Source organism: Protopterus annectens, chromosome 3.part0, assembly GCF_019279795.1.
Source record: "Protopterus annectens isolate FY-2018-M chromosome 3.part0, PAN1.0, whole genome shotgun sequence".
NCBI lineage: Eukaryota > Metazoa > Chordata > Ceratodontiformes > Protopteridae > Protopterus > Protopterus annectens.
Window position 1 is genome coordinate 936,586,030 of NC_056731.1, and position 20,530 is coordinate 936,606,559.

The following is a 20,530-nucleotide window of genomic DNA, read 5'->3' on the forward strand; positions in this document are numbered from 1 at the left end:
ATGAAAATGAACTAAGGGTAGCAAGTACATATAATCCACCTCAGAATGCTATTTTAAACATGTATGAACAGTTATGTGAAAATGAATTTAGATATATAACAGGAAATAAGAAAGGAAAATATAAATCTAACATGACACAAGATTGAAACAGAACTGTTAAAACATTTGAGAAGTCTTCCACTAAGACTAATGAAGCCAGATAAAGGTGGAGGCCTGGTAGTAATGTATAATACAGATTATTCTAATATTATGATATCAGTTTTGGAAAAAGATACATATGAGGTATCAAACAAGAATCAGTTGAATAAAGCATTTAATAATATAAAGATTTTTATTAATGACATGTTTTTGGATGGATTAATAGATAATAGTCAAAAACAATATTTAACCATGCTGACACCCAGAATCCCAAAAATTTTTGGGATTCCTAAGCTCCTCAAGGACCCATTTAATCCACCATTTAAGGCACTAGTGGATGCAAGACAATCCATGACATATGCATGTGCTAAACTAGTAGATTCTACATTGAAAAATTATGTATGTAAAGAAAAACAAATTCTTAAGGATTCATGGTCATTTCTGGAAGAGATACAAAACACAACATTTGATATTAGGCATAACTTTTTAACGGTGGATGTTATTGATCTTTATTCTTGCATTGATCTTTATTCTTGCATACCCCATGATTTAGGTACAGAATGGGTTGTAGATTTTATTAGATCAAAAGGGGCCACCACTAATGAATGTATAGTGGTAGAACAACTATTAGACATCATTTTGAAATACAACTTTGTGTCCTTTGAAAATGAGTTGTACATACAAAAAATAGGGGTAGCCATGGGGTCACCAGTAGGCTCAAGCTTTGCAAATTTAGTCATGGCCTACTGGGAGACAAACCATATCTTTAATAGCCAATGGAATAGTATTATTTTTACATACAAAAGATTTTTAGACTATATTTTTATTATTTTAAAAGGTGAACAAGAACAAGCAGACCAATTAGTTGATTTTTTTAATACAACTTCCTCATTCTTAAAGTTTACAAAAAACTACCAAGATAATACAATTAACTTTTTGGATGTGGAACTCAGTAAAAGTACAGAAGGCTACATAGCAAACATTTATAGAAAGAGTACTCATTCGAATACTTTTCTTCACTACACAAGTGCTCATCCTAGCCACCAGAAAAAATCAGTAGTAAAAGGTCAACTTGTCAGGGCGGCTAGGATGGTCACCTTAGAAGAGGACTTTGACAAAGAATGTAACTCACTGTACCATAAATTTCACAGTAGAGGATATCCATCAGAATTTTTAGATGAAATATTTAAAGAAGTAATTGGTAAAAGAAAAAACGGAATATATAAAGCGATTCTATGTGGGGGTTCTGGAAGTACAACCCACATAATAAATGAAATACTAACTGAGGGTACCCAATTAACTTCATTAGAGTCTCTAACACCTGAACAAGAAGTAAACGTAGATAAAACAGATAAAGTACAAAATTATACCATTGCATTTACTTTCACATATTGTCCAGAAGCCTTGGATATATGTAGGGCACTGAGAAAATATTGGTATTGGTTAACATTAGATAAAGACCTTGCAAAAGTTCTAAATTTTGGTCCTATAGTTACATATAGACGGGGCACAAATATGAAAAAATTATTAGAACAAAAATATAATGTAAAGAAAAACAACAGGGGTACCCACAAATGTGGGGCATGTAGGTATTGTTCCTATATTGATGAATCAGAAATGTTTGTAATCAGGAGAGACAAGTTCTTTGTCAATGGTTCATTTGATTGTAATTCCAAAGCTATCGTCTACCTTGCCCAATGCACACAATGTGCATCTTTTTATATTGGGAAAACGGATAGACGTTTAAGAGATAGAATTTATGAACATACATATGCAATTAGAAAGAACAAAGAGGAAAATGCTTTAGCTAGACATTGCAATTCGAATGCAAGTCATAGTTTTAAGTTTATGGTAATCGGTCAAATTCCAAACAAGGTAAACCAATGTGATTACATAACTGATAACTTTTTGAAACTAGAATTGGAAAAACATGAATTGGCATGGCAACTACGTTTAGCAGCATATAGAGAACCAGGACTCAATGAACTTTGTTCTATTGCATGTGTATTAAAAATGAAAAATTTGTTGAGATGAATGGAATTTTACCTGTTATTGTACATGGGTATTCATCAAAAGTTTTAGGAAGACATATTTAAATACATATTTTTAAACAATTTTTAAACAATGTAACTAACACAATATATTTATTTATTTTTGATAAATTTATATACATTTTTACTAATTTATATAACAATAATATAAATTAATCATACATCTAATTGTTATTATTACTATCAATATTATTTTTGAATTTTATTGAACATCAGTTAATTTTTAAATTTCATATATATATATTTATTATAGTTATTAATATTCATAATTTTTATGAATATTAATTTGTAAACTTATTTAATCTAAAATTTATATATACATAATCTATTTAATATAATTATTATGAATATATATATAGATTTTAAAGGTATAAATATATATTCATTTATTTATATGTTACAATTTTTTGTATAACTTGTCCACTATAATAATTCATGAATTGTCAGTCATATTTTACCATCCTTATAAGTATAACAGTCAATATTTGTGCTTTTTCATCAGTTTTGTGAGTGTGCAGTTTTCTTGGTATGTCATTTAATTGCATTTAACTTTTTTGTATGCCCCATTCAATTCATTCAAGGAAACATTTTGATACGTATCCATATACAAGATGCCTTGCATTCTGCTGTTGTAGTCATATAAATCCATGATGACTGCCCCCCCCCCCAATCCGGTTTCATTATTCGTATTTTGTCTTTCTGTAAATGTGATAATGTGAACTGTTCATTTTCACTTAGGTTGTTCACAATTTTCTTATCATATTTATACTTAAAGTTCTTAAGATCTATTTCAAATATCTTTTCATAAAGTGACAATCTGGGATGGAGGAGTGGGTTATATGTACTACTAATACTATACATACTACTATGTATCAGTATTTTACTTTGGTACAGCAATTTCAAATTAATTTTCCTTAAATATAATTTTAAATCTAAAATCGTGTTTGTGAAATTGCTTTGTACTGTGGGCACAAATGTCTTCCATTTAGCAAGTAAATCTCTTACTTCACCATCAACATGCACATTTGAAAAATTGTACACTTTAAAATCTTTGTTTTCATTTTGCACTACAACACATTCATTTTCGCTTCTAATGTCAGAATCAACACCAACAATACTGATCATGTAATTTTGTTCATATTCATAAACATTCAAGTCCTCCAATGTTTGTTTTTGGGCCTCGCCCCCTGAAACCCCGCTTGTTGCTGGTTTACATATTGTTGCGGGTTGTTTTGTTTTTAATCCTCTCCGATCTCCTCAAGGCCGGATAGTTTTGGTTATAGAAATTCTGGTTATCACTATGACTCTCCATTTCTCCAGCTTCTGTTATACTTTCATATGCTACTCTCTTTTTTTTTTTGTTTATATTTTTATTATTATTGTTCCGATTCTGGGAAATTGGGGGTCTCGGATATGCTAAACCATTTGCATATTCATTTATAGCTCTTTCCAATTTGCCAATCTTTCCACTCTTGAGCCTTTCAATATGTTGGTCTATACTATTGTAAATTCGAAGATATTCATATTTACATTGCTCATGTTTGATAGTCTTCCCTAATGGCATTATCCAAAACTGCCACCTCTTTGTTCAATTCATCTATTACGTTTTTGTTGTTTTTTTACAAGCAATTCTAGCAATTCATAACCAATTCTATCAAAAAGCTTGAGCAAATCAATGTGCAATGTAGAGTCTTCTATCAGCCCTGTGGGGAAGCGCCACATACGCTATCCCTTGGGAATGACTTTCACTCTCACACATTCACCTAGGTAAGCATTCTCCAATTGTAATTTTTTACATTGCATGAGCTTGTTATCAAAGTCAGAGAGCTTACAATTTATTGTCCCCCCTTGAGTTTCTTTGAAAGAGAATGCTGTTGTTAACCAGTCATTTAATTTCGGCACCTCTCTCCTCACGCCGTTGTTAAAATTCGGTCGATTCTCTTCCATTAAACGAAAGAGCTAACATTTTAATACAGTTTTATTTTTGGAATAAAGCTTACAATCATTTTATACTTCTAAGTGGTGGTTCGTCTTTGTGGATTTAGCTGACACGTTGCCTGCTTTTTTTGTTTTTGTAAAGATACGAGAACCAACCATTGAAGAACAAATGAAAAGGCCATCATCAGATCAAACTTTCTAAGGCCTTAATATGCTTAGGCAACTGAGCTACTGTATCCCATTTCAAAAGAATCATTGCTTTACTTACAACAGTTTTCCACCAACATTTCCATGAAAATAATAAGTTTCTTATTACTTCTGCCTTTCCCATAACACCTCCAGCAATTGCTAACAGGTTAGGGTGAAGATTCCTACTTCAGTTATAAGAATGCCTATGCAAACTAAGCATGCAAAAATACTAAACGTTCTGGACTTCGTTGCATACTTGGCAGCCTTATAGATTTTTTTGCATTGCTCCTTTATAAATTGCCATTTCAATTTCCCCAAACAAAAAAAAGTTATAACGTCTTCTGATTTATTCTTAGTTATAATGCAATACTTTATATATCCTAATTATCTTTTTTAATAGCTGTTTCTGTAAATTAAAAAAATTACCAAAGATGGTCTTTTTATTTAGCACCCCCACCCCTTTTTCTTTCCTTACACTCTATTGTCAATCCCTGATACAGAAGGAAGTCTAAACTACAGAATACATTTCTGTTTACCATCTTCCTACTTTATTACTTTTCTCTCCATAGATCTTTGCTCCAAATACATTGCAATGTTCCTTTGCAAATTTCTTCCAGCAAATTTCTTTCTTGTTTACGTCCATATTGGTAAAAATCCTCTTCCTCCATTCTCATGGTGGCTTAGTTCTTAGAATACTTTCTGCTGCTTTATGGATATAATACTCCCATACACTTATTATTCTCTTTAAGGACATGCAACCTAAATCCTAACATATCTGACTCTTTCTCTCCCTCTCTCTCTCTCTCTCTCTATATATATATATATGTATATATATATATATATATATATATATATATATATATATATATATATATATATATATATATATATATATATATATATAATACACCCACACTATATATATATATATATATATATATATATATATATATATATACACACACACACACACACACACACACACACACACACATATATAAAACTTATCTCTTGCTGCATCATCATAATCCTCTTCTACTTTGATTTACAGCATTCTGCTTGAGTTGTGTATATAAGCCTTAAATGCATAGCTCTAAAGTTCCCTGCCAAATCAGGTAACTGTAAACCACCTTGTCCTATGGAGAAAATCAACCTATCCCACTTACCTCTTTCACTCCCCCTCCCAAATAAATTCCTTTAACTCTCTACCAATCACAGTGTCTCCTCTGGTTGATAAAAGTATGCCTGACCTATTTATAAGACTAAAGGAACTAAAGGCATTTGCGCTGCTTATATCCTACTTATATCATTATCACTTTCTCCCCTCCTAACTTCCAAATTTCCATAGGAATACAGTTTGTTCATTGAGACTTTCCTGTTGTGATTATATTCTTCCTATAGCAGCTCTTAATCATTGAGCTTCGTCTTACTCTAACCTTGGCATGAAGTCAAAATTATTTCCATTTGTGTCTCTTTTTGGTTTCCCCATTCCTATGCTCTACATACGTTTTTATGTAATTTCCAAAGTCTTTGTAATACCTGTATAAGACCTCAGGTTATTTTTCTCGTCACAGACTCCCTAAACTTAGCAATAACCCTTTCTACTTTGTTTATATTACAAATTTTTAATGAAAAATATTTTCCTAACATCAGCCTTTTTAAATTCATGCATATTATCCAAATACTTTCTTGATTTCTCTGCTAGCACTCTTACAACTGCTCCTCCTCTTGTTCTGTGAAATTTCTCTTCTTATGCAGTACTTCAACCTTTGTTGCTCTCTCTAAATAATCGATATTATGTCTTTCCCATACTCTGCCATTTCTGCCTTATTTTAAAACTCCATCTTCACATTATCCCATATCAGTAGCTATCCTTTCTGAAATTATTTTGTTCTTCCCTAATGTCTCAGATCATATCCTCTTCAATTCCACACTTTCTTCTTTTTTTAACAGAGAACTTGGAAAGCCATAATGTCTCATTTTTACATTACCCTACACCTTTCTCTTAGCAGCAATGGTCAGTCTTGGACTTGAGCACAAGGGAGAGGCTACAATTCCACAAATCACATTTCTCAAGGGAGAAAAAATGAAGGGGATAGCATGAGGGAGACTGAACAAAGTACAGCTGTGTACACTTACCATAAATGTAGATGTTAGAGCGTATTCACTGTTGCAGTTATCACCTGTGGGTTATCCCTGCTGTGATAGCCCTCGGCCAGCCCGAATACCAGAGTCAGTGTTTTTCTGCATCAACTGCTGTCACCTGTAGTCTTGACATCAGTTCGTCAGTGCTATAAAGCAAAGCAGCCAACGCCATTACATCAGTTTTCCTTGCCCTAACCCATCAGAAGCACAAGGAAATATGGTAAAAGTGGTCCTGGTGGCTAAAAACCACCGTGAGAAGCTTATGTTCCCATAGGGAAAGAGCATATAAGGGGGAAGGAGGGAGGGAAACTGGACTGCAACAGTGAATACACTCTAGCATCTAGATTTATGTTAAGTGTACACAACTGTACTATGTTCTTTGTGTTTCACTGTTGCAGTCATCACCTGTGGGAGGATTCCCAAAGCTGAGGAGAGGGGTGGAAGGATAGGTTAGAGCCCTAGGCATGGGTCAGTAAGCCTGCAGAAATGCAGAGGCAAACCCTGCCCTAGACTTGGAGAAAAGAGGTAGGTGGTAATGCTTTGTAAAGGTATGGACAGAGGTCCAGGTGGCAGCTTCCATGATGTCCCTGGTGGGGACTTCTCTGAGGAATGCTGTGGGAGTGGAGGCTACCCTAGTGGAATGGTTACTAATAGACTTAGGGGGTGATTTTCCATGTAGTCTGTAGCAGAAATGGATACAGTGTGATATACATTTGGAAATGGTTTGCTTGGAAGTGGGCTTCCCCTCTGCCCCTTGGGCAAAGCTGACAAGAAGCTGGTCTGTTTTTCTGTAGGGTTTAGTATGTTCCAGGTAGTATTTGAGTTGTTTGTGCACGTCTTGAGTGCAGAATTCTTTGCCCCTTGTTTTGAGGGTTTGGAAAGAAGGTGGATAAATGTATGGCGTGGTTGAGGGTCACATCAGATACCACCTTGGGCATAAAGGAGGGGTTAGTCCTCAGGGAGACCTTGTCTGCATGGAAAATGATGAAGGGCAGAACAGCCATGAGTGCCTGAAGTTCTGAAACCCTACTGGCTGAGGTGATAGCTAGTAGAAAAGCAGTCTTCCAGGAGAGGTATTTCAATTCTGCTGAAGCAGGAGGTTCGAACTGAGGTAAGGTTAGTTTTTCTAAAACATAATTCAGGTCCCAGGTTGGCATGGGTGGCCTTCTGGGGGGTCTGGTATTAGAAGCCCCTCTGAGGAATTGTTTAATCAAAGGATGTGAGAAGATGGGCTGTTCTAAATCGAAATGAGCTGAAATGGCTGAGGCATGGATTTTAATAGAAGAGAGGGGGAGGCCACTGTTGAGTAACTTGGCTAGTCCGAGATAAGAGGGATGGAAGGTTGTGAGGTCCTGCTCCCCCTGAACTGGCTCCAGGAGCAGAATCTTTTCCATTTCCCTGTGTATGATTTTCTGGTGCTGGGCCTTCTGTGATAATGTCTAGGACCTGTTTGCTTTTAAAGTATTAGTCATGCTGACAGATTGAGAGTCTGCAAGTCTGGGTGCAGCATTCCACCCCCCTCCCCCACACCTGGATCAAGAGGTCTGAGATCAGGGGAAGCTGCCGCAGGAGCTGTAATGTCAGGCTGAGCAGTAAGGGGTACCAATGCTGTCTGGGCCAATCTGGAGCAATGAGGATGGCCTTTGGTCTCTCCTCCCTTATTTTGATCAGTACCTTGGGAATAAGAGGCATATGAGGGAATGCATACACAGAGAGGGAGTTCCAGGGGAAGGTCAGGGCATCCACCTTCCACGCTAGGTGGTGATACTACCTGGTACAGAAAATGTCCAGCTGGTGATTGAGGTGTGAAGCAGAGAGATCCACCTCTGGAGTTCCCCACTCCTGAGTGACTTGCAGAAAGATTTTTTCTGTGGAGCTGCAATCCATGGGGGTCCAGTAAGTTTCTGCTTAGGTGGTCTGCCAGGGTGTTGTTGAACCCTGGTAGGTATTGGGCAATTAGGAGTAGACCCACGGAGGCAGCTGTCAGACAGAGGTTCATGGCTAGCTTGCACAGAGGGTAATATTGGGTCCCTCCCTGTTTGCTGATATACTACATTACTGTGGTGTTGGTTTTAATAAGGAGAACCCCAGGACGAAGATGTGGTTTGAAGAATGTCAGAGCCTTTTGTACTGCCATCATTTCTTTCTGACTGATGTGTAAGGGAAAGTGCTGGGCATCCCAAAGACCTTGGGTGTACCTGCCTGTTAGGTGGGCGCCCCAAGCAATGTCTGAGGCATTAGTGCTGATGGTCTGAAGGAAGGGCAGAGGATGAAAGGAAGACCCTTGTTCTTGGCACAGGCCCCTGCGCACCAGAGAAACTTGGCCCTTATACAGAGGATCACAGCAGGAGAGAGGTCTCTAGAGGCTGTGTGCGCTGACACCAAAGGTTCTTTAGATACCACTGAAGTTTCCTCATGTGAAGCCTGACCAGAGGAATTAGAAGGATGCAAAATGCCATGTACCCCAAGCTTGCAGGATCTTCCTCACAATGAGGTGACTACTGGAAGCCAGCTGGGTAAAGTAGAGAGGCTGGAAACTCTGCTTTTCTGGGGACAAGAAGGCCATTTGGGATGCTGTGTGCAGCAGTGCTCCCAAGAAAATGATCTTCCTGGAGGGTGTTTGTTTTGATTTCTTCTTGTTGATGGTGAACCCTAGAGAGGTTAGGAGGGTTTTGACAAAAAGAAGCTCCTGCAGCAGCTTTTCTTTGCACTCTACCTGAATGAGACAGCCATCTAGATAAGGAAAAAATGTGTATATTTCGCTGTCTGCAAAATGCTACAGCCGGGGCTAAGCATTTGGTGAATACACTGGGGGCAGTAGATAAGTTAAAGGGTAGCGCAGAGAACTGAAAGTGTTGTGAGCCTGCTTTGAAGCACAGGAATTTCCTGCAGGATTCCCTTATGGGGATGTGGAGGTAGGCATCTTTTAGGTCTAGGGTCACTAGCCAGGCATTTTTTTTCAGCACAGGTTGCAGCTGCTGCAAAGTTAGCATTTTGAATTTGGGGACCACCAGGGAGGTTTTCAGAATGGATAGATCCAGGATGGGGCGCCAAGTGCCCTCTTTTCTGGGAACAAGGAATATTCTAGAATAAAAGCCTTTGCCTGCGATATGAGAGTTTGCATGTTTCATTGCCTCTGCCCACTGATTTGGAGGTAAGTCTGGGTATCTTCTTGAAACTGGGAGTTAATTGAAAGATAATTTGTATCCCTGAAAAATGATTTTTAAGACCCATTGATTCTTTGTTACAGAAAGCCAATTTTCTTTGCAGAGGGAGAGCATTCATCCTAGCTTTTGGTAAGTGAAAGGCGGGCAAATGGGGGAGAGGGAGTCATTGAGAGTTTTTGCCGTAGAAGGGTGGCTTAGAACCCCCTGCCTTTGGGGAGGAAGTGGTCCACTGTTTGTTTCTCTGCTGCCCCGGTATAGGGGCCTGGGTGGTCTGCCCCTGCGGGGCTTACCTTGGCCCGGTCTGCTAGGTCCAGGGAAGGACCAGTGCTTAGAGGAAAAGTTCCTGCTGAACCTGAGAGGTTGAACAGGAAAGAAATCTTTTACTGTTTGCATAGATTTTGCTTCGTCTTCCATCTTTTTAAGCACCTCTTCAGGTTTTACTCCAAACAAGTGGTCCTTATCCAGGGATGCATCAAATAGTTTAAACTTGACATGATCAGGGAGAGGTGTTCCTTCAACCATGCATGTCTCCTGATGACAGATCCTGACACTGTTGCCCTGCTTGAGGCTTCTAGGGTGTCATATCCACAGAGTATTGAGTGTTTGGCCACTTGACAAGTAGAGTGCAGTAAATCTGTTAACTCTTTCGAATTGGCACAGTCAGGAAAGGTTGAAATCTTTTGCTTTAATAGTTCCAAAGTGTGTTGTTGATATTTTAACATATGCTGACAGTTGAGAGCTCTGATAGATAAGGTTGCAGAGGTGTATACTTTTTTACCCCATCTGTCCAGAGCTCTGGAATCCTTGTCAAAAGGAACAGGATTCTTGGCAGAACTAGTCTTGGCTCCTTTTGGTCCCTGTGTAATGATCTCTGGGTCTGCAGCAGGATTTCTGTACAGGTATTTGTGAGAATCCGGTACTCTGTAATACCGGTCAGGTTTATTAGGAGCAGGTGGGAGGATGCCAGGGGCCAAGCTGGATTCATGGAAAACATCATCCACCACTTTTAAAATAGGAGGGGTGGCCAGGGGTCTGTGCTGGAGCAGGTCCAGAAACACTAAGTCTTTTCTCAGACTGGGGGAAATCCTGAGATTCCCATTGGAAATGTTCCCTGAGGGTGTGAAAGGTTTCCCCAAAGGAAAGGTCTTCTGGTGGAGAGGCAGAAGGAATGGATCCCTCTGTATCTGAATCCTTAGCAGTCAGAGGTTGTTGTTCCTCTTCAAAATCTGAATAGTCAGATTCCTCAGAATTCTGTTCTGTCATACTTTCTGGGGAAGGGTGTCTTTTCCTTTTAGAAGTTGTGACCTGACTACCCCTGTTAAGGGAAATTAGATCCTCCACCACTTAAAGCATTTGGGCTTGGGGTGGTGGAGCAGGTGCAAAATTGTAGATAGAGGTAGATTTTCTAGAAGTGGCCTGGCTTCTAGGCTTTAGAATTTCTGTCAATCTGAGGGAAACAGTAGTCGGAGGAGAAGACATCATTTTTTGTCTAGATTTGGTAGTGCAAGAGGACTCCTCGGAAGCCGGTACCTGCGTCGTGGTTCCAGACCCAACCGAGGCAGAGACAGCCAAAGGCTTGGAAAACAAAGAAGATTTCTATGGCATACCGGACTCCGAAAGGATCTCGGTAGAGGTCTGCATAAATATCGAATTGATCATCAGGGTCTGCAAAAGCACCTCACTGAACTGATGACCTGCTTAGCGGTAGAGTCGTCAGAAGGCTTAGTCTTGTGTGGTCTGTCTCTATCTTTATCTTTGCGTTTTTTCGGAATGCCCAAAGATTGTTGGCTGACGAATGCCATTTCAGAATGCAAAGATGGAAGATGAAAGTACCTGCCTCCAATAAGAGCTGTACGGCGAATGCTTCTTGAGTTATTAGAGGGCACTTGGTGTTTATTAAGGCTGGTTAAGGGTGGAGGTCTGCTGGTAGTAGTATAAGAGGGATTGATATGGAGCCTACTGAAGTACAGTTAGTGAATGCGTTTGAATATAAACCAGTAAAACTTTATATTCACAGCAGCTATAAATTAAAAAAAAAAAAAAAAAAGAGTACGCTTCAAAGCAGGCTACAAGCACTGTCAGTTCTCTGCACTGCCCTTTGGCTTATCTATTGCGCCCAGGTATTCACAAAGTGCCTAGCTCCAGTCATTGCATTTTGCAGGCAAAGAAATATTCAAATATACCCATACTTGGACGATTGTCTAATTCAAGCAGAAAGCCAGGACATACTTTTGAATCATCTGGCCTTTGTACAAAGGTCACTAACTTGTCTGGGGTACACCATCAATGAAAAGAAATCACACCTGGTACCCTGTCAACAAATTATATTCCTGGGAGCAAGCTTGAATACAACTTCCCAGATGGCTTTCCTCACGCCAGAGAAACAAATATATTTGACTACCTACTTCAAACAAGTGGCCACAAAAACCCTGCTATCTGCAAGGCAAATACTGCAAGCCTTGGGGTTCATGGCCTCCTGCATTATTCTAATTCCATATGCAAGACTGCATATGAGGAAACTACAATGGTATCTAAAAAGCCTACAGTGTCAACCTTCTCAGGATCTAGAAGCAATGATTCCTATTGATTCCTATCATACCTTGCCTATGCCTAGAGTTCCTTTGGTGGGCAGAGGCCTGCCATCAAAACAAGGAACTACCATTCACACTACCCCCTGCCGCCCAAACCCTAAAAACAGACGCATCAGACTATGCATGGGGGGCTCACCTGGCAGGGAAGTGCATTCAGGCCAAATGGAACCCAAGTCAAATGCACCTGCATATCAATCAAAAAGAAATGTTAGCTGTAGAGAATGCTCCCACAGCATTCTTTGATTTAAAGACGGACAATACCACTGTTATGTGGTACATAAATGAGCATGGCAGGGCACATTCTTACCCCCTCTACAGACTAGCCATGGCATTGTGGAGCATAGCATTGAGCTACAAAGTGCATCTACAAGCTCAATTCCTGCCAGGAAAACTAAATACACTTTTCAGATGGACTAAGCAGAAACCTTATGGACCCACAAGAGTGGAAACTGGAACCAAGGATTTTCAACATGTTGACAAGCAAATGGAGGAGCCCAGATATAGACCTGTTTGCCTCCCCTCAGAAATATCAATTGGACAAATTTTGCACAAGGACTTCCTACAAACAAGCCTGGAAAGTGGATGCTCTGTCCTTCAGTTGGAAAAACCTATCAGTTTATGCCTTTCCTCCTCTGCCACTGCTCTCCAAAGTACTACTAAAGGTCAAACAAGACAATCCAAGGATGATTTTGATTGCACCAGACTGGCCACGCTAACACTGGTACCCTCTCTTGCGCAGTGTGTCACTGTTGGCCCCATGGCACCTGCCTCAGATTCTTACCCTGTTGTCTCAGCAGGAGAACCGGATTCTGCACCCTCAGCTTCTAACACTGAACCTAGCAGCCTGGCTAATTGCCTAATCTCTCCTTTGTCATCCCTCAGTAAACCAATGATGGATATCATCTTAGAGGCAAGGAGGCCTGGTACTAGGAAATCTTGTGCTGAAAAAGGGAAAAGATTCTGTGCCTGGAACCAATCTCAAGGGATGAGCACAGCAGTGCCCAATTTACCTCAGATTTTACAATACTTAACTGAGATGCTTCACAAGGGCCTGTCTTTCTCCGCCATCAAAATTCACGCCTCAGCCATTTCAGCTCGTTTTAACACAGAACCTCCCCTCTTCTCTCATCCACTGCTCAAGCAGTTCCTCAGAGGGGCCAAAATTTTAAGACCACCCAGGAGGGCTCCAACTCCTGCCCTGGGACCTTAACTTTGTATTGTAGAAACTCACTCTTCCTCCTTTCGAGCCAGCTGCTACTGCAGATTTAAAATTCATTTCTTGTAAAACAGCTTTCCTTTTAGCAATCACTTCAGCAAGAAAGGTATCTGAATTACAGGGCCCTTATGGCAGTGGAGCCTTTCATCATCTTGCATGCGGACAGGGTGTCCCTCAGGACCAACCCCTCTTTCATGCCCAAGGTTGTATCCAGTGTGGCCCTTAATCAGTCCATTCATCTGCCAACCATCTTTCCTAATGCACAGAACAAAGGGGAAAGGATACTGCACTCCTTAGATGTGCACAGACAACTTAGATTCTACTTGGACAGGACGAAACCTCAAAGGAAAGCTGAACAACTGCTGGTGGCATTTGCTGCAGTGGCAAAGGGGAAGGCTATTTCAAAGCAAACTATTTCTGAATGGATAGGCCATTGCATTAATTTCTGCTGTAAGCACCATGGAAAACCTATTCCACAGGGGATCAGACCCCACTCTACCAGGGCTGCAGCTACCTCTACAGCCTTTCTCAAAGACGTCCCTACCAGGGACATCCTAGAAGCTGCTACCTGGAGTTCTGTACATACTTTCACCAAGCATTACCATCTGCCAATTTTCTCTAAATCCAGAGCTGGCTTTGCTACTGCAGTTTTGCAGGGCCTTATTGCTGGTCCTAATGCTATCTAAATTCCTCCTCCCATCCTTCGTTTTGGGAATCTACCCAAATGTGATGACTGCAACAGTGAAACATGAAGAACATAGTACAGTTGTGTATACTTGCCCTAAATGTAGATGTTCGTGTATTCACTGTTGCAGTCCTGGTTACCCTCCCTCCAGCCCCCTTACTTCTTTTGGTTATACCTCTACTCTACTTTACTATGCTTGAAAGCATTTTGGTGTATTTGCTTTTTTGTTGGAAGTATAACCTTGTATATTTATAGATTTAATTGCTTCCCATTAGGGGCGCACCTGACATCTGGGGCAAGAAAATCTGATGTAATGGCTTCGGCTGCATGTTTTGTACTTCTGACAACGTGACGTCATGGAAGAAGAGAGAGCAACCGACGAAGGACCCAAGACTTTGTTAATCAGGCCGACTGAGGACTACTGCAAGCAGATAACCCAAATGTGTTGACTGCAACAGTGAATACATTCTAACGTCTACATTTATAGTAAAGTGTACACAACTGTACTTTTCTCTTCTACCACATTGTAGCTGTCAGTACCACTGTTGGTACTTTCACTCCTTTTTTTTCCCCTTTTTTCCTACCCTTTAGAGGGTATTTTCTTTACCTACCCTTGCTGGTAGTCCAAAAAAAACTTCCCTTTCCTTTTCTTAGAATCACTTCTCAGCTTTTGATCAGTCTAGTGTCGTGGCTGAGAAACAAATGGATTTCAAAAAATGCACTTCCTTTGGGAATAAGATCCCTAACTCTGATGCCCACAGGGCAGGGAGTGTGCTTGTTGTCTCAGAGCTTCTCATCTGAACACAGACTGCTCCATTTTTGCGGTGATTAATTCCAGGGCCCTTAGTGGCTGTAGAAAAAATTAGTCTTAAAGGGTTTGCTGACTCCTACTCTAGGGGCTCAAACCCCCTCAGATTTAACCAAAGCCTCTTTGGAGATGAAAGAATCGCGTAAGCAGTCTTCAACCCACTCTCCAGACTATTCCATCTTCGGAGTCTTAAAAGAAATCTGATCCGACCTCCTGGAATATGAAATGGAAATAGTCTGATCCCATGTTTTCTGATCCAACAATTACTCATGCAAAGTCTCCAAGGTTCACTGTAGAGCCTGTTTCTCCTTGGCTCCATTCTTCTTTCCTTCAGGAGACCCTGAGGAAGCGAGTCTCAGTCTCAGTCCACCAGTTCCTCCATCAGGTCTATCAGGAGCCTTTCAGTAGCCGAATTGGATGGGATGGTGAAGTTCCTCAGAGCTCAGATTCAGATGAGGGTTATCCCTTCTCCATCTTCTATCAGATCTGTGAGCCTCCATTTTACTTCCCATGCAGTGGTCTCTCCTACTCTGATCTGACCAGTGGTTAGACAAAGGAGTGTCGGCGTCTGAACTGAAGACAGCTAAATCAACTCCGACTGCTTCCCAGACATGGTCAGCTCTGGTTCCTTTGGACCAGGAAAAGTCTCAGAGTCTAAGCAGTGTAGCCAGGTCCATGAGGCTAGGTTCCACTCCAAGGTTGTTGGAGCCATCCCTTCCCCTTGGTGCTTTGGCATTGGGCAGCTTGGGTCTGATTCCCCCCTCGAGGCATGGGTATGGTCAGGGTTGAGGTACGGTAGCTGTGGCAGCTTCAGCTCCAGCTCCAGTGTGGCCAGCTACAGCATCTTCCGGTCCTTCTGCTTTGAGGTAATAGAGAAATTATTCTGTTGTCTGAGAGATCCAGCTACTTTATACTCTTCAGATTCTACAACCCTGTGTCCTTCGGGTCTGAGCTGTTATCTTCTCAGATCCACTTCATAGGGACAGCTATCAAGTATCCAGACAGTTCCCCTCAAGGACTTTCTCCTCTGTTCGGATACTTCTCTAGATCATCCTACTGAGGAGGTCCCCCAAAAGGACATGTAAGAGGATAGACAGAAAACTTCCATTATGAGTCTCTCACAGAAGACACTGACTTAGAGGTAGTGGAGGGCTTCCCCACATCTCCACTGGATGACATCTCCTTCAGAGGCATCTTAGAAATTCTTAGGCAAAAGGGTGTTTGGTCCACTGATACCCACTACCAAGAGGAGTTGGCCTTTCTGGAAGCTTTTGGATCTGACCCATCAACATCTTGGGTGACTCCCCCCAGCCGATGAGCTTATAGGTCTAGTCTCACTGGGCACAGAAAGAACCTGATACTGTAGAATCTATTCCTCGTTGCCCTGATAAATTTCTTTTACCACCTAAAGATGGGCCACACTGGAGCAATGGAGTTCTTGTTGATGCTATGCTTGTGGAGGCAGCCGTAAAAGAGCTGGGAGAGCAGAGCTCCACTGTCCATTCTCCTGATAGTGTCCAGGGCTTTGAACAGATTTGAGAAGTGTGTTTTTGCCTCATTGACCATTGCTTTATGGTCTCTGAATTACTTGGGACATTTCACAAGATTATGCTGGGATTTGACTAAGGAACTTTCCAAATCCCTCTTTTGAGTCCACATCTGTGGAGGACTACAAGAAGTCTTCTTCACAACTGGCCACTCTGTTATCCATCTTTAACGTGTCCATAAAGTTAATTACCCTTGCTGCGGAAAGTACCTCATGGGCAGCAGATTCAGACATTACCATTAGGAGACATGCCTGGATGTGCTTATGTGACTTTGCCGAGCCTTTCTGGTTGTCTTTCCTCAATTCTCCCTTTAATGTTTGGCCATACTGTAAAGGAAACACTTTCCCAGAGTGAACAGGATAGAAAGACTTTGTCTGCTGTAGGGATACACTTTTCTACCCCTCAACAATCCTTTGGCAAGAGTCAGAGGTCAAAAAAATGTGGTGCCATAAGTTTCAGGGTCCTTTCCAGGATTCACTTGGGGATAACTCCCCCAGGGCAGAGGGGAGAGTTCAAATGGATAATGTTATCTTCACGGGAGGGGAGAACAGCAAAACCAGGGCTTGCAAGATTCCTTTTCGGATTATCCCTTCAAGTGCTCTTGAAAGCTTGCCCAACTACCCAGATACTTCAGGTGCAGCTAACATATTGGGTAAGAGCGATTCAGGTCGTAGCCTGTTATAGGTCCCCATCCATATCCCAAGACTCGCACTCGACGTTCCTGGAGAATATTAGGGTCCAACCTAACACTCTCATATTAGGCGATTTCAACTACCCCTCCATTAACTGGCAAAATTTATGTGCCAATACCCTTGCCCAACGTTTCCTGGAATTAATTCCAGTGCCCTGGACCAGCTTGTTCTTACCCCCACTATAGAGGTAGCAATATCGTTGGCCTGGCCATTACTAACATGGGCGACTGTTGCTTGTACACCAGTAGTCAACTTCTCCATGGTTAGATCCGACCACAAACTAATCACCTTGGAAATCCTCATCCCCCCCCCCGCAAAGGTGACCACCATGAAAAACTTCTCCAAAGCTAACTTTGGGCTCCTAAAAACTAAGTTCATGGCACCCATGCAAATGGAGAATAGTTGCACGACTGCCGAATCATACACCAATGCACTGTACGAAGATGTAACAAATGCATGGATCTCACCATACCCAATAAAATCAAGATGCTCTCCTCCAAAAAAAGGAAGCCAATCTGGTGGTCCCCTGCTATAAAAAAAACTCTACAATATGAGGAGGAAATTGATGCGGAATAAGGTGAAGTCCCAAGACTGGAAAAACTCCCTAATCAGCCTCAACAAAAAGTTGATATCCTTCATCAAATCCTCCGAAAGCTAGCTATGAAAACAGAATTGCAGCAGATAGTAAAGACAACCACAATTGTTTCTGTAGTTATGTAAAGAATCTCCATGGCAATACCCAGATTTGCTCTGAGCTACTGTGCAATCGTACCTCCTATACCGAGCCAGCAGATATTGCCATTATGCTGGCCAACAGATTCGGTGCCAACTTTACCCCCCTCCTCAAAGACCAATCATAATACCAGTAGATTGCCAGGCACCCAGTATTACTGCTGCACAGGTTAAAACAGCACTGTCCAAGGCCAAGAATACAGCTTCTTTGGGACCTGACAGTATCCCTGGCTGTGTTCTACATGAACTACGGAGTGAACTGGCACCTCACCTGTGTGCCCTGTTCAATCACAGCTTCACCTCAGGCTTTGTCCCTACTGAGTGGTGCACTGCTACAGTCATCCCTTTCCACAAAGGAGGAGCGACTGCAGACCCTGGGAATTATCGCCCCATTAGCCTGACGAGTCTGATATGCAAAGCTATGGAACGTATCATCATGGACCTAATAAACAAGGATATAAGGAATCTCCAAACTCTGGGTCCCACACAGTTTGGTTTTCTGAAGGGTAGCTCATGTCTGCACAACTTGGTCAACTTTTTTGAATCAAGTCACCAGAGTTGTGGATGATGGCAAGTTGGTTCATACAGCCTACCTTGATCTGGCCAAGGCCTTTGAATACCATTCCCCACTCAGGAATCATAGAAAACTGACTAAGCTAGGCATCAACCCCTATATCACTAGGTGGGTTGTAAACTGGTCACAGATAGAACCCACAGTATGAAAGTAGCTGACTCCAAGTCAGACTGCTGATGAGGCATGAGTGGATTCCCACAGGGATTGGTCCTGGGTCCTCTCCTGTTTGGTATCTACTTCTCAGAAGTCCAGGCCAACACAAAGGGACTCTGTCTGACAAAGTTTGTAGACTGTTGCAAGTTAGGAGCCATTATTAACTCCCCAAGTGATGTTGACATCCTACAGAAAGGCCTTACTGAGACCAATGACTGGTGTCAGAACCATGGCCTTAAGCTCAATGCCAAAAAATATCGTCATCCCCTTTGGGAAAAACCCAGTTCCCATGAATTACCGCATTGATGGTAGTCCACTGAACACAGAAGACTTTATACAAGATCTGGGAACACAGGTTGACAGCAACCTCTCTTTTGACCACCACACTGCCACTGTGGTCAGAAGGTTCTTCTGTGTGGCACATCTCATTACTAAGGGTTTTGCATCCAGGAAGAAAGAGGTCATTGTTTAGGCCAGTCATCGAGTACAATGTCCCATTCGGCATGTACCTCACTCGACACCTGCAACAACTGGAGAGGCTGCAAAAGTACCTCACAAAGATGATCCTCCAAGCCTTAAACGCTTGTCCTATATGGAAAGACTCAAACAAACTCCCAACTATTCTCTGTCTCATATCGCCTACGTAGAGGCGATCTCTGCTTGATTTACAAAGCCATGTCTGACCCAACTCTGTTAGAATTGCAAAATCTAAAGAAATCCTAATCTCTCCGCACTGCACACTCCAGAGGACGTCAACCTCATTACCACAATCAGCAGAATGTGCTGGAGGGACAGGTTCATAACTGAGAGAATGCCCATGCTATTGAATAGACTCCCATACATGTCAAACAGAGCACCTCACTGGCCCTCTTCAAGAGAAATCTTGATGAGTGGATGGGTAATAGAAAGTTCACCCGAGGGATCACTGCAGTGGCTGTACTTGACAGAATCACTGGGAACTAAGGTCAGGTGGCATGATGCTAGGGTAATCCTATGGTTTAGGCTTGTACAGGCTCCAGGGCCATTAGCCTAGTACATACCTATGAACCTATGAGCTCTGGAGTTGGGGGGGGGGGGGTTGATTGTCTCTGCACCCAAATACCTAGTCATCAGTAACAAAAGATTCTTGGGTGCTAAAAAGCATATCCAGAGGCTGTGTTGTCTTCATTCCTTCTCATGATTGGGTCTCTGATCTGATCCTCTGATCTAGCTCAGCCACATTTTCCAGACTTGGATCTGATTCTTGAGCTTTTCCCTTTACCCGTAATGCACTACACCCACCCCAGCACCTCAGATTTCATTTGCTGCTTCACAGAACAGACGACGATCTCTGCTCTCGAACAGTTTGTTTGGTTAAGTACATTTCTTTTTTCATCACTTTCTGCAAGTGTTTCCTGCCTTCTCCTTCCTCGTTGTCTTTCACTTTGTAATTTCTTGTTGTAGGACTCTGGAACAGTAGTGTGTGCCAGTTTACTCTTGTGCCTTTTGGTTGTTATTGGTTTAGTTTTCTTCTCTAGCTTTAAACTTTAAACCGTGTAAAAAAAAAAAAAAAAAAAAAAAAAGTTTTGGTAGTGAATTTGCGGTTTCTTTTTAGTGCTGAAGTGTGCGCGTGTGCGTGCATTAGTTTTTGGCGGGCTTTAGGGCCAGGTCAATTTCTATAGGAGTTGTGTCTGACAAACCCTCCTTGAGCTTCAAGCAATGTACTTCTTGTGGGCACATGGTCCCCAATCTAGATGACCACAAGGAGTGAATGCATCTACTGTTTAGGTGCTGATCACCTTAAACAGTCTGGTGAGGTTTGTGTGTCCTTTAACCTGTGTGCACCTCACAGACATGTGCAACAAACTTATTTTAAAGGGTTGTCTTCCTTCAGCTTCTGAGTCTCAGATCCCCTCCATGGCTTC

General features: G+C 41.5%; 1 protein-coding gene across 1 annotated transcript in view; it reads left to right on the plus strand.

Moving 5' to 3' along the window:
• The first annotated feature begins 222 nt into the window (after nt 1–222).
• The window catches only part of KIF13A (kinesin family member 13A), a 2,301,375-nt gene continuing 2,281,067 nt past the window's right edge, over nt 223–20,530 (plus strand). Inside the window, exon 1 of the mRNA XM_044065730.1 lies at nt 223–1,332. Within this exon, the coding sequence (XP_043921665.1) occupies nt 223–1,332 (1,110 nt within the window). The remainder of the gene's footprint in view (nt 1,333–20,530) is intronic.